The sequence below is a fragment of the Vombatus ursinus genome, unplaced genomic scaffold (genome assembly GCF_900497805.2).
Source record: "Vombatus ursinus unplaced genomic scaffold, bare-nosed wombat genome assembly UNPS02014798.1, whole genome shotgun sequence".
In the NCBI taxonomy this organism is placed as follows: domain Eukaryota; kingdom Metazoa; phylum Chordata; class Mammalia; order Diprotodontia; family Vombatidae; genus Vombatus; species Vombatus ursinus.
In genome coordinates this window covers 62,093,735-62,119,422 of record NW_020954576.1, presented here as the reverse complement: position 1 = coordinate 62,119,422, position 25,688 = coordinate 62,093,735, and the positions used below count along the sequence as shown (strand labels likewise).

At 36.9% G+C, this 25,688-nt stretch overlaps 1 protein-coding gene across 1 annotated transcript in view; it reads left to right on the top strand.

Annotated features, from left to right (window-relative positions):
• Positions 1-25,688, top strand: part of LOC114049455 (pecanex-like protein 2) — a 369,169-nt gene that overhangs the window by 91,590 nt on the left and 251,891 nt on the right. The window contains exons 10-13 of the mRNA XM_027870706.1: positions 5,050-5,195; positions 9,902-10,055; positions 10,155-10,187; positions 18,794-18,965. Coding sequence (XP_027726507.1) covers positions 5,050-5,195; positions 9,902-10,055; positions 10,155-10,187; positions 18,794-18,965 — 505 coding nt within the window. The remainder of the gene's footprint in view (positions 1-5,049; positions 5,196-9,901; positions 10,056-10,154; positions 10,188-18,793; positions 18,966-25,688) is intronic.

Here is a 25,688-nt window from a genome sequence, read left to right as displayed (position 1 = left end):
TTTGACTGTATCACTGCTTCGTTATCACTGCAACATACTTTCATACTTTATACTGTGAATCTCCTCTCCTGCCCTTATTTGCTGACCTCTTCTGATCAGCATCCCATCAGCATGTCATAACGATGCCTTTGAGAACAATAAAATGCAACCCAGAGAGCTGCTTATTCCACCACTACTCTCCTCCCTTCCCACAGATTTAAGAGCTATCTAACTTATTTCTCTTCATCCCTTGGTTTCTTTTTCCTACAGTTAGAGTGTCTGTTGCTTACTGCCCCTGTCACTCCTCTTAATTGTCACAACTGCAGATGTTCTCATTGCTGGCATCTGTTGGTGCCTTCCCTTTTCCTTTTTTCACTTTTCTTTGTTCTAGTTTCTTTGGTCACTTGTCATTTCTTCCTGCATTTCAGCACAGAAAGGCTGACCTTTATAGTCAACATCAGTCAATCAGAGAATTCCTTTTCTTTTGTTCAGGTAACTCACCAGTCACAGCATATCGTGTGATCTTCAAGTCTTAGGCTCTCGTCAGCTGTTACGTATTTCTTGGCACTCAACAGGTGCTTCTTTGCCTACAAAGGGATTTGGGAGATATGTCTTACCACTTTCTCATTTCCCATTCCTACTTCTGGGGCAAGAGCTATCCCAGAAACTTGAAGGTGCTGAGAATTATATTTCAGATAACTAAACTTTGATTGTACTTTATTTCTGTATTGAAATAGAATTTCTGTCAAGAATAGATTTAATAACAGCAAGTAGTTATGCATCTCTTTGAGGTTTACAAAGCACTTTATAAGGTGTCTCATTAGATCCTCATTACAACTCTGCAGTAGATGTTATGATTGTTCTCTCTATAGAGGAGGAAAGTGAGGCTGAAATGGCACGGGAGATAGCTAATTGGACGTGGAGTCTGGAAGAACTGAGATCACACTCATCCTCAGACACTTTCTAGCTGTGTGACCCTAGACAAGTCACTTACTGCCTATCTGCTTTAGTTTTCCTCATCTGTAAAATGGGGATAATAATAGCACCTTCATTTCTTGCAAGGATAAAATGAGATAATAACTGTAAAGATACTTTGCAAACCTTCATTCACAATATTAATGAGAATGATGATGATGATGATGTTGATGGTAGTGGTGGTATATATTGCTTAGAGACAGACAACTAGGAGGTATCTTAGGCAGAATTCCAACTCAGGTTTTCCTGACTTCAAATTCAACTATGCCACCTAAATGAAATAAGCAATATCTCAGTTATTCAAAGGTGACATCTTCTACAACTTCATCTCTCTAAAAGATAAACTAGAGTCTGAAAAGAAGTAATAGAGGCCTCTGAGAGGCTGTGATAGCTGTCACTAACATATGAACTAAATTCATGTAATTTGCTCACATCAGGGCTTCTCAGGCCCTCATTCACAGCCTATTAACTTTTATTTTCATGAAATTCTAGCAAGTTTTTATATGGTTTCCTAGCATGCAGCAGATTAGAAACAAGAAATTAAAATTCAAACTGGGAAGATTCAGCAACATGTAGGAAAAATAGTTGACAATTTGACAGGAATTCAATAAATTTAAACCAACTCAAAATTTTAAGATTTTATTAATGTTGGAGTCATTGTGCTAGGTGCTGGTAATAGTGACAAAATAAAATAATTCCTGACCACAAGAAGCTTACATTCTACATAGAAAGACTCTATTTAAAATTAAACAAAATGTACTCAAAACCTATAGAGATCTTGATCTATTAAAGGTAGAGATGAAAAATTCTGAGATACTTCTAGAGCAAAGCAAAATAAAGTTGCTGACATTCATGGTGAGTAGTATGAAACAACAAAGAAATATCAATTTTTATTTAATATACATGACTTAAGAAGTCAGAGAAGTGGGTAGTATATTTTAGGAATTTTCCATCCATGAAAATTAAAATAAAATTCGCTGTGATATTTAAAATAATAAACTTTTGTTATCTGGAAAATTAACTTTGTAAAATGGAGAATGAGATGATTACTGTAGTTCAGAGAGCATTTCAAGCATTCTCTCATTCAGATTCAGTATATCTATCAGACGTTTATCTCTGTTACAAAGTTGGGAAGTCAAAGGTCAGAAAAACTGAGTCATTTGTCCCAGGTATTATTGCTTATTCCTATTACTGTGTCCCTTTAATACCATCTCACCATGGAAATTTGCCAACTCTGTCGTTTATGAGGCAGACATTTCTTTAGCTCTTCCTATATCTCTGTTCAGCATTTTGTTGTTCAGATGTTTCAGTCATGTCTGACTCTTCATGACTCCATTTGGGGTTTTCTTATCAAATATGCTGGAGTGGTTTGTCATTTCCTTCTCCAGCTCATTTGACAGATGAGGAACTGAGACAAACAGGGTTAAGTGACATGCCCAGGTTCACATAGTTAGTAAGTGTCTGAGGCCAAATTTGAATTCAGAAAGATGAGTCTTCCTCACTTCAGGCAGGGTGACCCTATCCACTGTGCCACCTAGCTGCCCTTGCTTAGCATTAGCCTAAATTTAATGACTGACTAAGCAAAAGTATACTCCCAGGCAATAGAAATGCTTGATCACATTTCAGCTACATACTAGAGCAACTTACTACTTGAATAAGGGATAAAACCTTCTGCAATGTTAAGCCTCCTTGGACTCCCAGGATGCTAGTAGAAGTATAAAGGACATCTATTTCAAGTATTTTAAAAATGAAGAAACTGAAGCCCCTGGTGATCTGAGTATCATTGCCCACCTTTGTCTATTTTATTAATTTTTTATATTAGAGTTTCTTAAAGTGGGTCACATTTCAGGGGCAGGTAGGTGGCACAGTGGATAGAGCACCGGCTCTGGAGTCAGGAAGACCTGAATTCAAATCCGGCCTCAGACACATAACACTTACCAGTTGTGTGACCCTGGGCAAGTCACTTAACCCCCATTGCCAAACCAAAAAAAGTGAATCATATTTCTCAATCAGTCAACAAATATTATTTAGCATTTACTATGTGCCAGGCACAGGTCAGGAGATATAAAGCAAGGCAGAACCATCACTACCTTCAAGGAGGTTACATTTGAATAGGGAAGACAACATGTAAATAACTAGACACAAAACAAGACACATGAAAAGTTAATGGGAGATCATCTAAAAGGGGAAGGTCGCCTGCAGAAGGTGGGCTTTGAACTGAGTCTTTTGGAAGCCAGGGAAACTAAGAGACAGAAGTGAAGGAGCAGGCATGCAGGGGAAAGATGATTGAAAAGCCGAGGTGGGGAGTGGTATATCATGTCCAAGGAAAACCCAGTAGGCCACTGTAACTGGACTCTAGAGTACATGGTGGAGAGCAAAGTCTAAGAAGACTAGAAATCTTTAGAAAGGGGCCAGCTTATGAAGAGCTTTAAATGCCAAACAGAGAGGTCTATGTTTTATTATAGATGTAAAAAATAGGGAACCATGGGAGCTTGTGGAACAAGGGACTGAAATGATGAAACTTATAGTTTACAAAAATCACACTGGTAGTTGAATAAAGGATGGATTAGAGTAGAGAGAGACTTGGACCTGACTTGTGACAGTTAGCTAGCACAGTCCCATGGGTGGCTCAATGGTCACTGAACCTGGAGTCAAGAAGACCTGAGCTCCAATCCAGCCTCAGACACTTCCTAGCTATATAACCCTGAGCAAATCACTTCTGTCTGCCTCAGTTTCCTCAACTGTTATGTGGGGTTGGCAATAATGCCTTCCTCCCAGTTATTGTGAGGATAAAATATTTTTAAAATGCTCAGCATAGTGCCTGACAATAGTAGGTGTTTCATAAATGCTTTTTTTCCCCTTCTCTTGCTCCCCAAGGAGACTGGGAAGGAGGTAGTTGCCTTCTAGGGGAGTGATGATGAGTGCCTGAACTATGGCAGTAAATGTGTGAGTGTAGAGAAAGAAATGCGTGTGAGAGATGTTGGAAAGGTAGAAATGACAAAACTTGGCAATAGATCAACTATGAGGAGTGAAAGTGTGGAGTAAATGATGACATCAGGGTTGAAGTCTAAAATTGGGAGGATGGTGGTGCTCTTGACAATAATAAAATAGTTAAGGAGAGAAGAGAGATAATGAGTTTTGTTTGGGATATGTTGAATTTGAGAAACTTGCTGGTTATCCATTTCAAGATGTCCAGAAGCTAGCTGGGGATGGCTGATTATTACAGCTCAGGAGAGAGACTAGGGTTTGTACTTTCTACTTTCCAGGTCATAGCAAGGAAAACAATTTTTCAACCTTAAAGTATCGCATATGTGTAATTTGTTATATTTTCATGCATTTGTTTGGTTCTGCCTTAAATTTACTTATGAGTGAACATGTTGTAACTCCCAATGGAATTTAAGTTCCTTGAAGTTCCTTGAACAGGGACTGTCTCATTTTTTGTATTTACGTTCCCAGCACTTAGTACCTGGAACATAGCAAATATTGAATAAATATTTGTTTATGGATTACATATTAATTAAATGTTTTCTCCCATTAAGCTTTAAAGTTTTCTACTATCTCCATTAAACATTAACTCAAGTCTTATAGCAATGGCTCATTTAGTTATGTGGCCGACCTTAGGTTCTTGAAGAATACACCAGCAGTGCAGTTTCTAGATCCTGCCAGACTGGAAAGGTTTTGTTGGGGGTGGTACTTATACTGACAAAAATCACAGATCCTTAAAGCATTGAAATATGTAAATGAAATGTCTTGCTGGATTTCTACAGCAAATACTACAAAGTATTCTGTTGCCAAATTCTCATTTTATGCAAAATTGTTTTTGTTTGTAATTTCTGCCTTTAATTAACAGTGGTATGTTGATGTGATATATTATTGGCATGATTTCAGGTATGTATCATTAGGGCTACAGAAAATTAGTTGTATTGGTAAGAAATATCCTTCCATCAATTAGAACCCTTTTCCTAACTTATCCATTTTATGAGAACATGTTCATATAATGCTCTGAAACTGAACATCTGCTTTTCATATTTTAAAGTTTGAATTTCTGATCATAACAATAATATGTCAATGTGATATTTCTTTTCTGTTTAAAAGCATTTGAGTCAGGATCTGGAAGAGTCTTCATGCTCCTCAGCCCCAAAAAAATTTAACCGAGAGCAGTTCTACAAACTTATCATTTTTCCTGGCAAGTGGATTAAAGTCTGGTATGATCGACTTACCTTGTTGGCACTGCTAGATCGGTAAGCCTGTACATCACTAAGATGTGCAACAGAAGTACCTAATAAGTGATCTAGAGTTGTACTTCACTTAAAGGAAAAGTGCAAGATGCTGCTGGGAACCCCAGGAATGTTCGAAAAGGATATGCCTCCTTTGCTAGACACTTAAAACCTAGGCAAAAAGATCATTAAAGTTTAAGAAATAATGTGGTTTAGTAATTAGTGCAGGACATTTGGCAATAGAAATTTCTAGAATCAATTTGGGCAGTGTGGTTTGGTCTGTTAATGATATTCTACAGTACTTTCTAATCAGAAAGAATCCTGTGCACCTTTTGGCTTCAGTTTCCCTATCTGCAAATAGAGTGCAAAGGACTTTGAGTGGTCTGAAGAAAGGTACTCTGTAAATCAGTTAGATTGTGAGGTTTTCCTCTTGGTTTTTCTAAGCAATTACTAGAGCAGCCTTCTGCTTCATGCAATTAATTCTAGGTTCAGCTTCTGAGTCTGTGCTATCTTTGATCTATTCCAGCCTTGAAGAGAGGTTCGAATATTTTTTGCAAAAATGTTTGGCGACCCAGCAGCATCATAGTAAAGAGAAATGCTTGACATGGGGAGTGGGAAGAGGGGACCTGGGGACAAAGGGAAGTATTATGCCATTTTTTCTTTGGTGGGGAGGGAAGAGTCTTAAATTTGATGTCTCCCTTTTGAGAAGATGTGGATGAAATGACTAAAATTTTCCTTTGACCTATTTCCCATTGTTTCATCTCTTCTTTCCTTCCTTGAACCTAAAGACAAAAGTGGAAGGAAGATAGGCAGTTGACAAGTTGGGAGAACAAACTCAAGTAGTCTTGTATGCATATAGTTGTTTACATATTGTCTTTCCTCTCGATATTACTTTTAATTTATACTGTATATATATATATATTGTATATATATGTATTGTACATACAACATGTTGAATGTTATCTCCTTTATTAGGATATGAACTCCTTAGGGAGAGAGAATATGGGTTTGCTTTTTTTTTTTTTTTTTTAGTGGAGGGGTGGGGATTAGTATAGTTCCTGGCATATAGTTAGCATTTAATAAATACTTCTTGATGACAATGAAGAAGAGGAAGAAGAAAGAGGAGGGGAGAGAAGGAGGAGAAGGGGGGAGGGAAAGAAGGGGAAGGAGAAGAATGAGGAAGATCAGTAAGAAGAAAAGGGGGAAGAGGAAGAAGAAGAGGAGCAGGAGGAGAATTGACAGCAACAACAACCTTTTCATCTTTATTTTCCACATCTGCAGAAAGAAGGCAAAGGGCTTTGAGTGGTCTGGACAAAGATATTCTGTAAATCAACCAGGTGGTGAGGTGTCCCCTTGACTTTTCTGAGGATTTGCTAGATTAGCCTTTGGCTGCTCACGTAGTGCCAAGTTTAGTTTCTGATAATGGTGGGGGTACTTTAGGGTAGAGTTGGAAACATTCTAGTGTCTCAGTTAGTTTTCTTCTCCACATCAAAGGACAGAAAGGATAGTAATACAAATGTAAAGATAACTATCATGGGTGAATTTATTTCCTGATTATAATACTGTTTTGCAAATACATGATACTATTACTAAACCTATCCAGTGAAATGCTAAGATTTCATAGTTATATACCAAACAGGAGGCAATGCAGCAAAGGCTGAATGCTTGTTCAGTTGTATCATGTCCCCCCAGTGACTACTCTTTTCAGTAGTCTTTAACTGTGAGGTCACATACTAAAAAAAAAAAAAAAAAGTACTACAAAATGAGGACTGTAAATATCAGTACTGAAATGTCAGAAAATAGAATGATAATGGTGCTCTTAGCAACACTAAGTTTCCCAAGGGATACTCATTTAAAATGAACATTTAACACTTAACTAATAATCCAAGATAATATGTTTTCCTTGAACATTCCATGTAAGCATGTGATGTTCATTCAATATTAATTTTGAGTTTTTCAATATTCACATAACCAGCCTTAATCTTTCATCTATATAGACATTTTTATGTGTTTTCTAAGTTCATTTAAAAATGGATAAAGCCACAAGGACACATTTTGCTCAGAAATTTAAAACCTAAAACCTAAGTTTCTTAAAAATAAAAACTTTATAAAGAAGAACATTTAATGTTGTTAACCTTCATAGCTTTAGTCAATGTAGTATCATGGAAAGAATGCTAGTGTTTTTTGAGACAGTCAAGTCAAGAAGCATTTTATTAAGTGCCTAGTACTTGCTAGGCACTGGGCTAAAGAGCTGGGGATATGAAGAAAGGCAAAAAACAGTCCCTGCTTTCAAGGCGTTTATAATTTAATGGGACAGATAACATGTAAACAACTACAGATAAACAAGATATATGCAGGATAAAAATGCATGTAGACCTGGAGCTACTTCCCAATACCCACCTGAATTGGCAGTTAGGTCCACAGAGAGAAGTTGACTACTCCCTTTGGGATTATTATCATGAGTCTGCAATAGTATGCTCCTCGTTGATTACAACCCACTCAGACTTAGTTTTCAGAAAAGGATATTTATTGAGTTAGTGTAGTAAGACTATTGGTACAAAAACACTGCCCTCCCACCCCAAAAAAGTCTGTGAAATATTTTCCTACAAGTGCATATGTAATCCAGGGGAAAGTGAGCTCATGGCTTAAAGAACCTATGTGACCAAAGTGTAACTCACAGCCACTGCTTTGAGAAGGCCTTTTATCTATGCTAGTAATCCTCCTGAGTTACAATGTAACTCTGTACTGGTTCCTGAGAGTCAAGACATTTGTATATAGTCTGGAAACTGCATGTCTCTCTGCCCCAAAGAGATAAATCATGCTAACTGAAGCTGTTTTTCCTCAATGTGTCTAGTTTATTCTCTCTGAAGTACCAGCTGGGGTACATTGTTATTGGTCTGGACTCTTCAAGATGTGGCTAATGTTTTAAAGGGGAGGGAGGGGTGTGAGAAATGTGACACTTCCTCTGTCTCTCACACTTCACTGACTCTGATACAGGCTTAAAGGGTCTGCCTTCTCCAAATGCTCCTAAAGCAGGCTCCTACTAGAATCTTCTTCATGGATATACAGAGGTCCAGAAGTCTGATTATTTCAACCAGTTCTAATGCATTTGGTCATCTGATATCATCCTAAGTGGAAGCACACTACTCCTTCCCAACTGGTTAAAAATTGGTTCAAACTTAGGTTGCACTTTTGGTGGATTAATAGATCTATCTAGGAATTATTCATGCCATTTTATGTATTTAATTGATTGATTCTATAACTCAAAGAGATTTTCTTACCTGATGAGCTTGAAGTATCTTGATAACATTTAATTGGGGGTGATATAAACATATATGTATGTATATACACACATACATATGTGTATATATGTGTACATGTATGTATATGTGTATATGTAGAGTTGTCCCAGACATTATATGTATGTATGTATGCATATTACCTGTGATTTAATCAATGTAGGGGGTTCCAAAACAGTCCATCCTTGGTCAGAAGGACATGGTAGAGTGGGAAAAGCTCTACATTCAGAGAACCTGGGTTCAAATCCTGTCTCTGATGCTTGCTACCTGTGTGACCTTGGGAAAGTCATTTAACTTCCCTGGGCCTCAGTTTTTTCTCATGTAAAACAAAGGGTTTGGATGAGGTGCTCTCTGAGACCCTTTTCAGTTCTAGGTTTATGATCCTTTGACGGATCAAGTCCTGCTTCCAATCTATGTTCGCTGTAGGACCGTGAATGAATTAATCCTCCTCCAAGTTCGATTTTTTTAAATTTTGGAGACAATTGAAGTTCAGTGATTTGCCTAGGGTCACAGAGTTATTAGGTGGCAAGTGTTTGAGGCTACTTTTGAACTCAGGTCCTCCTGACTCTATCCATTGCATTATCTAGCTGCCCTATCCTCTAAGTTTCCTTAGAAACTTTACATTACAAGCAAGTTACCTGGAGAAGTTTCCCACACTGATGAGAACTATTTATAGAAACCCGATAAACATTGGCAGCTCACCTATAAATGATTGTTTTAGTTTCCTGGCGTACTGATAAGTTAAATTTGTGATCCAGAATCACATAGTAAATGTGTGAGGTCAAATTTGAACTCAGGTCATCCTGACTCCAAGGCTAACAGTCCCTCCATGATGCTACATTGCCTGCCTGTTCTCTCTCCCTCTCCCTCTGTCTCTGTATCTGTCTCTGTCTGTCTGTCTCTCTCTGTATCTCTCTGTCTCTCTGTCTCTTTGTCTCTCTCTGTCTCTCTGTCTCTCTCTGCCTGTCTCTCTCTCTCTCTCTCTCTGTCTCTCTCTTTCTTCAAAGAGACTAAAATTTTTGGCTAGTTATAAGGCAGCTACATGGTGCAGTGGAGAGAGTGCTGGGCCTGAAATCAGAAAGACCTGAGTTCAAATCCAGCTCAGACACTTAATTTGCTGTGTTACCCCAGGTAAATCACTTAGCTCTGTCAGTCTTGATTTCTTCATCTTGTAAAATGGTGATAACAGCACCTACCTCTCAGAGTTGTTATCAGGATTAAATAAGACAACTGTAAAGTGTTTAGCACACAGTGCCTGCCACCTAGTAGGGCACAGCTTCATAAATGCTTGTTCTCTTCTTTTACAGAGCTCAAAATTTTATTTAAAGGGTAATAATAAATTTTGACTATCAGTCTCATCAGAAGCATAGAGTTTTTCTCTATTTAAAAGAGAGAGTATTAACATTTCTCCTTATTTTTATTTTTCCATAGAACTGAGGACATTAAGGAAAATATATTTGCTGTTTTGCTAATCATCCTGGTGTCTCTGCTTGGATTTATAACACTGAACCAAGGCTTCTGCAAAGACATATGGCTCCTGCTCTTCTGCCTCGTTATGGCCAGTTGCCAATACTCCCTTTTAAAGGCAAGACCAAAGCTATTTCTTATCAGGCCAATGTACTTGTGCATGTATGTAATTTAAAACATCAAATGATCTCACTGACACTTCTGATTTGTGTTTTAGAGTGTTCAGCCTGACCCTGCCTCACCAATACATGTAAGTGTCAGAACACAGGCAAGTAATTTGTCTTGTCCATTTGTACTGAGGACAAAAATGAAAAATGTTCACCTTGTAGAATGTGATTATGTCAAAAGACATTGATGATGTCAAAAGACATTGATGATGTCAAATATCCCCCCCAGGAAATGCTCAGTCTCTTCTAATCATTCACCAAATATTTGCTGAGTCTACTACAAATAGAGCTTTGTTCCCTTGGAAAATGGATGGATGGATGGATGGATGGATGGTTGGATGGATGGATGGATGGATGGATGGATGAATCTTTATTCTTTGCCCTTCACATTTAACTGCCCAAACAACTTCCCATGTTTTCCTGCTTGACCAAGTGAAAGTGACAATGACTCGGGGACAAAGGGAGATTCGTTCATATTCCCATACCTCATCTGGCAGAAGGTTCTCCATACTATAAACATATTTATGAGGCCAATGAGAGTTCTTCACATGGAGAAGGATGAGCTTATAATAGCCTTCCTGGGCTTCACCATCACCATTTTCTGGTGCCACCATAAGACAAATTATATGGAGAGAAGATAGTATCTTCTGTCTCTGTTATACAAACAGAAAATGCCGGTCTAAATTACGTGGGTCTCCCCCTTGTTATTACCTACTTTTGAGCCTATTATTGCACTTTTAGCCTAGTAATTATTTGATATTATATTTGGATATTATATATAGTATATTATAATTATTGTATAGCACTATAAAGTACCATACAAAAACATAAAATAATATGACAGCATATTAATTATAAGAAATTGATGATGATAACAGTGACCTACATTTTGCAGTTTTCATGGCACTTTCAAGTTTGTCTCATTTGATCCTCTCAATAATCCTCTAAGGTAGTTATTACTGTACCCATTTTATAGATAATAATGGAGCTATCTAAGCTCAATCACATAGAACTAAAGCCATGCTAATTTCTTTAAGCTAAAATTATTTCCTTTAATTATGTTGTCTTTTTGTTTTTATTAGACATCTTATAGTATATGCTATGGAATATAGCCTGTCATATTCCCAACACAGCTAGCTCACTGTCCAAATGTCTTTGAGCCAAGCTATATGTAGCTCGAAACCTCTGTTATTTAAACAACCTTTTTTCCCCCTTTGTTATCTTGCATTCCCTTGAGCCCATGAAATAACCTTCCTAAATTAAAGCATGACCCACTCTCTCTTCTGGTTTTAAAATTCATCACTAGGATTTAGAATTGATTTTAAATATGCTATAACTAATGTTTCTCTCATTGTAATTAAGGAAAGCATATGATTGGATGATCACATGATATATGTTTCCTTCTTGTTAAATTCGTCTGCTCTCTATAATTGGTTTACATATAATACAACTCCTTTTATCCTAGAGGCTGAATATCAAGACAAGCAGAAGAAGCATAATTAGGGTCTTAAGAATGGATTGTTGTGATTATCAGCAGAAATCCGGTTGAGGTAGAAATGGGTAGAGATATGCATTTCTGAAATTCATCACTTAAGTCAACTGTAAGTCCCAAGTTATCCATTATCCTGCCTCAGTGAATTCTCATTTCTTGAAAAATCACACTGGAGTTAGTGTCACCTCTAGGCATGACTTCAGGGAAGGGATTAAATATATGAAATAATGATTTAGTAACAAACATACATTTCCTGAATGCACTACTTATTTCTTAAAATCATTTTCGAATCTTTTTTTAAGTTTTATTTATCTTTTAAAATATAACTTTCATTTTCCAATATGTCTCTCCCATCCCCTACCCAGAGAATCATCCCTTAATACAAAGAATATTTAAAATGAAAAGGAGAGGGACAGCTAGGTGGCACAGTGGATAGAGTACTGGCCCTGAAGTCAGGAGGACCTGAGTTTGAATCCAACCTCAGACCAAACACTTGCCACTTACTAGCTGTGTGACCCTGGGCAAGTCACTTAACCCCAATTGCCTAGAAACTAATAAATAAATAAATAAACAAATATATATCTATATATATAGATATATATATATCTATATATAGAGATATATATCTATATATAAATAAATAAAATGAAAAGGAGAAAAAATTGTTTCAACAAAACTGGCTCACCAGCCAAGCCCAGTATCACATATAGGGTTCCATATCCATATTCACCCACCTCTGAGAAAAAGGGATGAGGAGATGTATACTCAGTATAATGATTCTAATAGCAATGGTTTATTACATCAAAGAAAGTATTGGTGTAAATGAATAACTAGTGTACTTAACTCTCCTTGATAGGTTTGTAATACACCTGCTTCTGTTACTACTCCTTTAATACCATGAGATGGAGTTAATTATACTCATTCTTAAATCACATTAGGCTACTATTGCCCTTTTTCTGTAAGCTGATGGACAGAAGGAAAGAAATAAAGCCCTCTTTGATATGTCATCTTATATATCTAAAATGATACACTTTTGAGTAGGGTGATTAATTTGCTTTGTGCTTAGTTCTCAGTAGATTGATTAATCAGTGACCTGAGTTACTGGTTCTTTTTTAATTCTTGCCAGGAAATGGTAGTTCCAAGAAAGATATTTCCTTTTTATAATCTGAAGAAGAACATTATAAAGGTGAACTGATCAATTCTCAGTAAACTAATGGGCAGACAATAGAAGGCAGAATCTACTGTCTCCGTTTTAGAGGGCAAGGAAACTCAGACAGAGAGTATTCAAGTGACTCAACTTAAATTAGAAGAGGAACTGGGTAAATCATGGTCCTTTTGATTAGTAGGATGACAGATTTAGAGCTAGAATGAACCTTAGAGGTCATTGAGTTCCAATTTGCCAAAGTTCACCCAGCTACTAAGGGTCTAAGGCAGGTTTCAAACCCCATCTTTCCCACCTCTATTTCATTCACTATGCTACACTGGCCTCTCTTCTCTCACATGGCATGTAAAATGAACCTGGTTTGGCTTTTTTTCTTTTTCTGACACTGTGTAATTGCATGGGAACCAGTTGAATCAGCCTTTATTTTGTTTTTGGTGATAGATTTTTTTCCTCACTGCTTCTTTTCAGGAGGCTGGTTGGAAACAGATGGACAAAATCTTAAAAAACAGAAAACATAAGGAAAATAAAAATGAATTTCTAGTGGACCGTTTGTTATATTCCACACTTTTTGCATTAAACTTAGAATCAATTAGAGACATGCTAATAGGCTTAGGACTAAACAAAAGGGGAAAAAAATCTGAAGACATTCCAGACTTATAGGAAATCAGGCTAAGGGCTCAGTTTTTGTTGTTATTGTTTAATTTTAATATTTTATTTTTTTCCAATTACATGTACAATTTTTTTTAACTTTTGGGGGGGTTTTTTGCAATTTTTAATTCCAAATCCCCTCCCCTTTCATTGAGAAGGCTAGCAATTGATAAAGATTATACCTGTGCAGTAATGCAAAATGTATTAATCATGTGAAAGAAAACACAAACAAAAAAGAAACAAGAAAAATAAAGTTTAAAAACAGTGTATTTCAATATGCATTCAGATTCCATCAGTTTTTTCTTCTGGAGGTGGAAAGCATTTTTCATCCTAGGTCCTTCAGAATTGTCTTGGATCTTTGTATTGCTATGAATAGCTGTCATTCACAGTTGATCATTATACAATATTGCTGGTACTGTGTACAGTGTTTTCCTGGTTCTGCTCACTTCACTTTGCATTAGTTCATGTAAGTCTTCCCAGGTTTTTCTGAAAGCATCCTGCTCATCATTTTTATAGCACAACAGTATTCCATCATAATCATAGCCCACAACTTGTTCAGCCATTCCCCAATTTATGAGTATCCCCTCAATTTCCAATTCTTTGTCACCACAAAAAAAGAACACAGAGGTCTAATGTAGAAATCCAAGCATGGTCGCCAATATGGATAGTTCCACTATATCCTTAATCATAAATAGTCTTATATTAGTCTCTCTAATCAAAGTTCAATTGACCTAATCCACATGGGCAACATTTACCCAGAGAGGAAAAAAATGTGAGCTCCCTCCTGCATACTTCAAGCAAAGAAATCCTATAGATCTAAATGCATAGGTCTGGTCTATCTTGCTTGTCTATACTGTATTTCTAGAGGGTAGGGGGCCATCTTTTGTATATTCTGTTTGGTTCTGCAACACCTAGTAGAGAAATTCAGTAAATGGGAATCAGATAAAATACAAATTCCTATATTTCTAGAGGGTAGGGGGTCATTTTTTGTATGTTCTATTTAGTTCTGCAACACCTAGTGGAAAAATTCAGTAAATGCAAATCAGATAAAACACAAATTCCTATATTTCTAGAGGGTAAGGGGCCATCTTTTGTATGTTCTGTTTGGTTCTGCAACACCTAGTGGAGAAATTCAGTAAATGCAAATCAGATAAAACACAAATTCCTTCTAGCCCAGTCATTTTCTATCTGATTATAACAAAAATCTCCTTGAAAGGTGTTTGAATGTTAACAGATGGGTCACACATAATAGCCCAAAATGTACCTTTTCCCAAATCTAATAACCAGAAGATCACCTTTCTTATGACTTTCTCATGATCGTCCCAGAAAAGCAGCTCATCTGCCAGTTACACACCTTTGTCTCCAAGGCTATGAATCATCAGGACTGCTGCTTCGAAGTGTGACACGGTGAATCTCTTCATCCTAGGACTAAGGAGTACTTAGAGCTAGGTGATCTCCCTTTAGAAGTCATCTGGTTGTTTCAGTGGTAACTTAAATATTTTCTTTTTTAAAAGCATTATTTATAAACTCATAGATGCAGAGCTAGAAGGAACTTCAAAAGTTATCTGGTCTGATCCCTTCATTTTACAGTTAGAGCAAGATCAAGCCCAGAGAGATGAAGTCAGACAGCCAAGCTCACATGAGTAGCAGTAATAACAATTGCTAACATTTGTGTACTGTATTAAGGTTTGTGAAACACTTTGAAAACATTGTCATTTTATTCTCACAATAATTCTGAGAGTTAAATGATAGTATTATCTCCCTTTTACAGATGAGGAACTGAAGCTGAGAGTGGTTAAGTGACTTGCTCAGTGTCACACAGCCAATAAGTGCCTGAGGCTGGATTTGAACTCAGGTCTTCCTGACTCAAATTCCAGCATTCTATCTGTTGTGCTACCTAACTAAGCTAGGGCTGAGGTCCTCTGGCTATAAAACCAACCCCCTTGCCATGTTCAACTAATGTCCAAATGGTATGGTTTTGCATCTACTGATTCTTATAGATACCTTCTTCCATGCATGCTTCAGCTTGTTATTTATCCCAGCCCTGCCAGTAACTAGCTTCAGGACCTCAGTCCAAACAGTTTTCCTTCCTGAGCCCCAGTTTGCTCATCTGTACAATTAAAATACCATTATTTAGATTTTGTATGTTAAGAGTTTTTGTGAGGAATGTGCTTTTGGCGTTGTAAAGTGCCTTACAAATAGGAGATATTCCTAAGCTAGAGACAGTCTCCATAATGATAATGAAATTCAATAATTTGAAAATACATATTGCTTCCTGATACAACTGATTCTTAAGTAACGCAAGATTTTCATGTCTCCTTTTCTACACTCATGTTTTCTCTACAATGGGCTGTGGCACAATTGTGCACACACAATGTAGTGCCTATTGGGACTTAGAGAGGCAGGGGCTGTTCTTGGATACAGTACTTGAATGCAGTCAAAAACACGGACAATCCACATTCACTTCTGCTCTTAGTTGCAGAGACAATTGTCACCTGCAGAAGAAGGTACTCAGTGAGAGCTCCTTAACTATTGAAGTTTTAGGTCTCTCTTATTCCCATTCCATCTCTTTCCTCTCAGTTCTTACTGCTCAGGGGAAATCAAGCCTCGTGAATAGAGCAAGCCAACAATAGAAGTGATTCATCAAACACAAAAGAAATTAAATGCTCAAATAATCCAGGAGAAAGTATAAAAGTAGATAACCCAGAGGAAAGTACCAAATCACAAATGTATTGGCCGTAGGTTAAAATGTCCCATAACCTGAGCATAGTCCCAAGCCAGCAACTGAGTGTCAGTGACAAGGCAAACATGGTGATGGAAAGGAGATTGTGTTTCTGATGTGCTGCAGGCTTTTCAAACTCAGGGGTCTTCTTTCTTGCCAAGAATCTTCTTGACAAATCTTAGTATTGGTTTCAGACCTGGGGTGGGGAGGTAACAGGCCAGGGGGAGGGGAGGGCAGTTATTAAAGTTTTTCCAACTTGATGCATTGTGGTCATATGTACAACTCACTCAACCTCAACCTGATGCATGAAAGTTACTGAGAAAGATAACCACCAAAAACAAAAACAAAAAATAAGAAAGATAACCACCTCGGCTCTCAAAGGATTCAGTCAGAAGTTGTTATTTTATTCCAGTCTTGAAAATAAAGCATAAAATTTTCCACCAGCTGACTCAACCTGCAGAAGGTCAACAGACAATAGAATAATTTATCAACTTGCTCTAAAACTTGCCCTGCATAGACTATAGTATTTATCACAGGTGTGTAGGAAAGTAACTATTGGCAAAACTTTCCCAACCAATATTTTTGCTGCATTGTGAACAAGATGTGGGTTTTAAAATCCAATATGTGGGTGGTATGATGGAAAATTGGAATGCTTAAGGACTCAAATACAGAAATGGATCTGTATCTCATTGATTTGGAAATTCCCTCCAATAGTGCAGATTGCAACCTATCCATGCTGGCCCATTCTGTGTCACTTTTGTCCATGACCTTATGTCTTATACATTATGATGAAAATTTTTGTTACATACATGTTATTGAACAAAGATAGATATGAAAGAAGTTTTAAAAGCATAAAGGAAATATTCCAATGCATTTTGAGATGTCCTGATAGGCCTCTTATTCCATGGGAATTCATGAAATTCTATTGAAAAATGAAAACCAAACCCTAGGGTTTTTGTGATTCATACACATATGAAGAATGCAACTAGACAACCAAGAAACTTTATTAGTTTGTGTTCTTGGGTATTGAAGAAAATAAAAGTGCCTTTTGTAATGCCCATGTATTAGGAATGGATTTATGATGGTTTGGAGATACAATGCAATATGGGAGAATGAAGTTAAAAATGAACAGGATAATGAGGTACTATGCTAGGTAATTGACTCTTGAATTTTTATTTCATAATTTGAAATGCATCCCCATGCTCAGTAATCTTTGGCCTGGTTGGATTTAAAAAAAGAAATTTCAGATTAGTGCTAATATAGCAGAAGTCTCAGCCTGGCTCAATGCCAAAAATTTACAACCCCTAAGGACACTGTATTTTTCCATCATATTAAAAGAGCCTCAGAACAAGATTTTCCCCCACCACATGATGGACATTTAAATTGCATTTCTTAAATACAACTGATGGAAGAAAGAACTTGATAACTCTCCTTGCAAAGACAGAAATGTATTTGCACACACTAAGACACTTTTTTATACTTGGATAAAAACTGTTTATATCAAACAATATTTCAGTATCATGATTTTGAGATGCAAAGGAAATATTTCCATACCCAATAATATGGGCTTGGTTGGATCAAAAATGAAGTTTCAGAGTGTGCTAGTAAGTTTTGGGCAGGCATAGGGTCAAAAACATCCCTAAGTATCCAACCCATATTGACAATGTGACTTTTCCCCCACATTAAAAGGTAGTCTCAGAATAAAAGTATTTTAATTTCAGAGATAGTAGCTATTTAAATTACATTTCCTAAATGTAACAGGGCCAAAGCAGTGATTTTAAAAAGATCAAATCTGAGTTCATATTGCTATCATCTTGACCAATCATGCTCAAATCACCCCAATGAATTAGAACAATAAAATATAACCTATTTGTCCTTAAGCACACTGCCAGAAGAGTGTGTTTCTTTTAACTCTCAGTGACTTTAGGGATGCTCCTTAAACCAATCTTTGTTGATACTTTCATTGACTGCCTAGGAAGAGTTCAATTCTTTTCTTGGTTCTGCTATCAACTTGTTTAGTGACCTTGGGAAATTAATTTCATATCTGGGTCTTGATTTTTCTATCTATTTAAGGGCAATATGACTAATTGCTTCTCCTTTCCAATAACCATGTTGTGAAGGTTCAGGAGCTGATGTCTGACAAGTGTTTAGCATTCCTCAAAGAAGTGCTTTGATAAATAGCTGGTCATCATTGCTGCATTAGATCATACTCACTTTGTTTAGCTGTTTAATCTGTAGCAGCGTCTATCTCTATGAAATTTCAGGCATTTGAAACCTACAACTTTACAATTTCATATCTTATTAAGGGTGGAACCAAACTGAAAACACAGAGCAAATGATGACTTAAATTATTTTCACTCTTAAGATGAACAATAAAAAAAATCCATGTTTTATCACAGCGAAAGTGATGTTAGAGCTAGATTTTCTCCATGGAGGGTGATTAAATTTTCAGGACTGATTACCATGGGCTTGTTAAAGAGAAGCATAATATTATTGTTGAATTCCAGATTCATCAGAATACCAAGTGTATTCCACTATGTTTGGGGATGTTTCCTGCAACTTGCTTTATGTGTTTTCTGACTAGTTCACTCATTCTGTACACTTTGTTATGTCAACACAACAGACATCATATTTTCTCTTCAGAAATTTTGTATTTATTTTCTAGGGACACAACCAAATAATTACATACAGCAGACCCATCTACTTTTGTGTTCTTTGTGGACTTATTTTGCTTCTTGACATTGCGGCCAAGGCCAGGCATCCTCCCAGTTACACTGTGTATGGCTTGAGATTCTTCTCATCAGGGTCCCTTCAATCAGTGAGAGATCACTTAATAGGTAAGTTGTTTATGGCTTGTGGCAATGCAGAGAATGGACTTCCTTTTGAAGCTTTTGGTTGAAGAAATATTTTGAGAAACTGTCTGTAAAATTCCTCCCCCCCAATTTTCTGCTTTCCTTCTGATCTTGGCTACATTTGTTTTATTTGTACAAAACTTTTTAAATTTAATGTAATTGAAATTATTCATTTTACAACTAACTATCTCTTCTTTATCCATAAAATTTTCACCTATCCACCCATCCATAATATGTTCCATGTTCTTCTACTTTTCTTGTAATCTCTTTATATCTAGGTCATGTATCCATTTTGACCTTATCTTAGTAAACGCTGTAAGATATTGGTCTATGCCCACACTTATTTCTAGGTTTCCCAATAATTTTTACCCAGTAATGAATTCTTATCCCAAAATCTTAAGGCTTTACATTTGACAAATACAAGGTTATGTGTATTTGCTGCTGTAAATTGTATGTTTACTCTATTCCATTGATCCACCTTTCTTATTTCTTAGCCAATATCAGATGGTTTTGATAATTACTGCCTTATAATATAGTTTAAGATCTGGTACTACTAAACCTCCTTCCTTCACATTTTTTTTTCATTTTTATCCCTTGATATTCTTGAGTTTTTTGTTCTTCCAAATGAATGATAAATATTTGAAGGGAGGGAGGAATGTGAACTCACACCTTGTCTTGTATGTCACATAGATTCTTTCTTAATTCTTATATTTAAATGTTTGTTTATTGGCATGTCTGCCTTCTGTATCTCTAGTCATATGCAGTGGTCTCTAGCTTACAATAGACCAGTCACACTCAACTCCTGCAACTTGCCACTAGGGCTTAATTGCTTTGAGAGTGGTTGGTAAAAACTAAAACTAAAACTTGGAATTTTAAGAAGAATTTCTCACTGGTCACTCTTGAAGACTGACCCAGATAATCGTGGATGGGACATGCCACAATGAACCACATTTCACCATTTACTGAAATTTAAAATTCAGGGATGAGGCAAAAGGAGGGCATTGTGACTTATAGCTGTTTCTGAAACCCTCCTCCTCATGGGGCATCTCTCTGTATCTTATCAAATAAAATGTTGAAAAAGGACAAAAGAGCAGGTATGGGAGTAGATTTCCTGCCAGAACCATGGTAGCACAAATTCTAGAGAGATACAGGACTTGGGTGGGGGAGGCTGGTGCAGTAGAGGAGGAAGGTAGGACATACACTGGGGGCTTGGCTGCTGGTCATACTGCATTCTCCAGCCTTGTTGTTTGGAATGCTGCTGGGGTGTAGTGCATTATTATTATCCTTTATTCCCACACTTTCTTCCTCTCTCCTTTTAGCAGATGAGCTCTCTTGATCAGAGGTTGTTAGCACATCTTCCACTCATCCATTTTCACCTTAAAAAGGATGAGGTTTAGAGAAACTGAGTAGAGAGATAAATGAAAATAAAAATTTGAAAATCAGGTAATGATGCATTTGGCCAATTTGGCAACATTAACTAATGCCATACCTTATACAAAAAAGCCTTTTCATAGAATTCAAATCTCAGTCCTCTTCCCAGGGGGTACTGGACCTCCAGGTCATGCATCCAAGTCTTGTGAGTGACTTAGTACTTGACCTTGAACAATCCACGGTAGATAGAGCTTTGCCCTCATATGCCCCTAACCAATGAGCAGAAGTGTATAGGAGAACATATGTTTTTACTGTACCTGGTATCTGCAGAGCTAGAAGAAAAAGTAGGGGCAGAGAAAGAAACTCAGCAGTGACATTATTATGTTCTACTGTGACTGTAGCAGTATCCTGACCAGACAGATACTGGAACAATCCCCAAACAAACCACTTTGCATTTTAATTTTTTTGCATTACATGTATTATCTCCCCTGCTAGTTTGTAAATTATTTTGAGAGCAGGGACTATGTTGTATCTGTCACTGTAGTCCCTATGGTGCTTTGCACATGGTAGATGCGCAATATATTTTTATTGAATGATAAAATGTTGTCTGATTTGAATTTTCTAGAGCTTACCCCATATTAGAAAAGAGAAATGAAACCTCCTTCTTCCCTCATCCTAAATCACATTGGCCTTCTTTTCGTGGGACCAAGAATTCATATTTTTGTTATTGTGCTACATTATAGTTTCAGTTTTTGTAGACTTGCTTCGGCATCCTTTTAGACTAGAATCACCATTGATAATATTATTTTCGGGAGTATTTCTCTGGGTAGAAGTGTTCCAGATTACCAACAACCAGCATTTAAATGAACTTTTGGAACCGAACATTTTGGTGATTTAATCCTAACTAACTGACATTTGGTGAGGTGTGATAGAAAGAATACTAGCTTTGTAGTCAGGAGGCATATGTTCAAATCTTGACTTTGCTGCTGATTTAACTGTGTGACCTTGGGCAAGTCTCTTCTCTTCCAGATTGAAGTCCTGTGATCCAAGTCCTGTGCTCCTTTTGATATTTGTTTCCTTGTCTGAAAAATGAGAGGTTATGTCATATGATATATTCAGCTCTTGATTTTATAAATAATTTTGATGCTGTCTTTGGAGAACAGTTTCTTTAGGTAAATTGAATTTATAGCTAGTTCCTCTCCAAATAAATCCTCCCTTATTACTGTCATCTCCCTTCTAAAAAAAAGTTAAACAAATGCAACAACATGTTGGCATCAAAACTTACAGTAATATCAAAACTTAACAGTAACATGAACAATATAATTAAGCTTTGAGCTTTGAAATCCCAAACCTTAATGTATGTTATATAAGCTCAGGGTTGTTCTCTGAGAAGAAATCGTTGGTTCAGCGTTGACTACTGGCTTTTGGGACACATTCATTTTATTTCTCCTTAACTCAGTCTGTTAGGAAGAGAGAATAGCAAGGGGTATGATATGATGAGAGAGATAGTAAGGGATGAAGCATTCTTATTAGTAGTTTTCATTGGAAATTGTTTTTTTCACTCATTAAAATGTCTTGCTTTATTCTTGTCTGAATGTCAAAGTCAACAAGTTAAAATGGCAGTTAAAAAATCCAGCAAGCAGACCCAATGACTTCCAGGATAAAGAAAAATGACAGGGGTGTGGGTGTGGGGGGACAAAATAACAATGGCTATCAATGGAATAGAGGTGTTGAATATATTAACCGGGCTTACCTGGAAAAGGTTGTGGGAGAAAAATTCTGAACAGGAGAGAGAGGCAAGAGATGGACTGTATATTTTGAACATTATTTCAACTATGTTGGAAAAGACAAGTTAATCAGTTATCCAAATGTAGACTCTTTCCTTAGAAAAACAGATATTCATCTTGAGACTTGTGTTATGATCTGGGACCGAGATACTTAAGATATCAATCCTTTCTTGACCATTGATTCATTTCATCAGCAAGCTGATTAATTTGCCCCCATGGCAAGTTGTATTATAGAATACAATTCAGGAAGACTATTAAACTTAATTGTAAAATAATCATGCAAAAATTGAAACGTAAATTTGTATTGCTGTCTACCACAATCACAGGACACTCAGACCGTCCTTTAAATTTTGTGAAAGGCTTTTTTTGATTATTTTCCATTTAGTTTTCTTTCTAGTCTGTACATAGTTAACTTTTGTACTTATTATGTTTTTGGGGCTGCAGCTGTCCTGAATCTCATTCTATATTTGCTCATAAACTAAATTATTGTAGAAAATGGGAAATTGAGAGGCGTTTCCTTTTGAAACATTTTTATCTTTAGATTGGATGTATTCTAGTGAACTGTGGGAGCTTTCAAAGACATCTAAGGACTAGGACATAAGTCAAATATTCTGAGGGTCCATTCCCATGGCCATCCCTGGCAAGACTAAGAAATAGACAGGAAGGAAGGAAGTGTAAAATTGAGCAGGAGAGGAAAGAGAGCAGGAGAAAAAGAATGTATAAAACACATAATTTAAAAGATTTGCTTATAATAATAATAGCTAACATTTATAGAGCACTTTGAGGTTTGCAAAGTATTTTGTACATATTATTTCATTTGATAGTAGATAGATGAAAGGGAACACATGGTTTATTAAAAAGAATATAGGTCTAGATTTCAGAAGACCTGTAACCGATCTGCTATTACTAGCTGAGCAGTGTGACATTGGCCAAATCACTTAGTTCCTTTGGACCTCAATTTTCCCAAGCGTAAAATGATCTGGATGATCCCGAAGGTTCTTTATGGTATTGAAATCCTAGATGATTCCTGTGAGTATGAACAATAGTGGTCATGGTGGTGCTATCAGTTGCCTCACTTCAGCTCCTTGTGTCTCTGCTGATTTGTATTAGACATAAGCCAGATGGTGCATTATGTTTGAACCAAACTTGTTTTTTTTTCTGAGTTTGAATGAGCTGAGCTTAAGCTTGTTTATAACTCTGTTATTTTTATTGAATGTCTTAAAAGCTAAATGGAGTTTTGCTTAAGATCATATATGTCTCTGGCTTTCCTGATGGCATATGAATAGTTCACCCCTTGCCAGTGTCAAATTTCATATGTTTGGGACATACAATGGTCTTCTTGATTTTTATCAATTATAATTGCTGCTATTATTTTTTTTTATTTCTTGGCACTTCTGATTTTTAAAGGAGATGCCAGTATTTTCAGGCTACCACCAAGTGAAGAGCAAAAAATAGTGGAAGAGTGCATTGATTTTGTTGTTTTTAAGTCATGTCTAACTTTTCATGACCTCATTTGGGGTTTTCTTGGCAAAGATACTGGAGTAGTTTGCCATTTTCTTCTCCAGCTCATTTTACAGATGAGGAAACTGAGGCTAACAGGGTAAATGTGACTTACCCAGCATCACACAGCTAGTCAGTGTCTGAGGCTGAACTTTAACTCAAGAAGATGAATCTTCCTGATTCCAAGCCTAGCACACTATCCATTGAACCATCTAAGCTTCCCCTTCCATTGATTACCCTCATTCAAAAGTAATTGCCTTTGTTAGGTAAGAACCCTTCTTGATAACAATCAGTCAGAAAGAACCAGGTGTCAATGAGGCCAGGCAACCCCTTCTGAAATCCATCAAAAGCATTTCAATAGTTCAATTAAAAGTCTTTCCTGATGGGGTGAAGGATTTGGTTATATGCTGAGGAGCTCATATTAAAAAAAAAAAAGCAAGACCTATTTCAGAACCAGGGAGAAATTTCAAGGTTCTCAAAGCAGAGAGGAAGAAGTTGGGAGCAAGAAATCTGGGAGCTTACTTCATGATCTGAACTGGAAAGAATAAACAATAATAGCAATCAGGTAAAGGGAAAAAATGACTTATCTCTGGCAGAGAGCAAGGAGATTCAGAAGGGTCAATGGCCCTACAGTCATCTTGGAGTAAAAGACTGGGGCTAATGCCACCAGTCATACCCACCTTCTCAAGAACTGAAGCAAGTTCTGAGAAGAGGTGTTTTCTTTCCATTTCCCATTCTAGTACTTGCCTTTTAAGACACTGTAATATATTCTGCTGCCTCTTTTCCCAAATATTCTCAATAACTTGAATTTTGCTTCAACCACAAAGAGGTCAGGAATTAACTAGTGATAAATATAAATGTATATTAAGGCAGAATGCCAAACCTCTGCCTTAATGTTTAGAATTTTGTTAACGGGGGGCTTGAAGCAACTGTGGTTGTATGCCTAACTTTTTATTTAATATAAACTCCCTAAAGCAACAGAGAAGGGAACCTTGTGGACCCCAGGGGCCATTACACTGCTCCAGGCTTAAAATGAGTTAATTATGATTACAAGGTGTTAGAGTAAGAATCTGATTTAGAAATGTAAGGGTCCTTAGAGATTGTGTAATAAAACTATATGATTTTGTAGTTTCTTCTCTGAAGAAATTGTAGTCCAAAGAACTCAAATGGCATTCCCACAGTAGTAACTAGCAGAGGCAGGATTCAAACCCAGGCTCTGCTTCCAAATCTTATGTTCTTTCCCATGGTACTGCATAGTTTCTTCCTTAATGTAAACTATGCCTCCTAGAGGAAAACCAAAACTCATGCATGATTAATTCTTCCTTCTTTCTCACCCTGTCACACACAATCCAATCGCTGCCAAGACCTCTGTTATTCCCCACTTTGTGATCTCTCTTAGTCTATCCCATTCTCTCAACTCTCACTGAAGCCACCATTTTTTTCAGCACCTCATCTCTTTTCACCTTGATTCTCATAATAGTCCTCTAACTGGTCTCTTTCCCTCTAGTTTATTCCCACTCCCACCCTGTTACTGCCTAAGTCATATACCATGCTAAACATGCCACTGCTATCCTCAGAAACATCCAGTGATTCCCCTTTTGCCTAGTAAGCAAAAATCCCTCATCCTATCCTTTAAGGCTGCCTAAAATCTGTCTTCAACTTGCCTTTCCAGCCATATTTCATACTACTGAAAGACAAGGACTGTTTTTCCCTTTTGTCTTTGCATCCTTAACAGCTAGCAAAGTATGTGGCATTTAATGATGCTTTCAAATGCTTGCTGTTTGATTGATACTCCCATTCATATAGTCTGCTTTCTAAACAAAGTAGACTTCTCTGGCTTCTTTTCTTGTACTGTTTTCTCCCTTCTACTGTTCATCCTTCTTGCTTAGAATACTACCACCATCCCATTCAATTGTGATTTCTTGAAGAGCTTCCTTTTCTTTAAGATCCAATTCATGTCCTACCTCCTCTGTGAATTTCACTTACCTTCCCCAAGATGGAAGTGACATTTTCGTTCTCAGATTTCTCACAGTATTCCACCTTAGTTAGA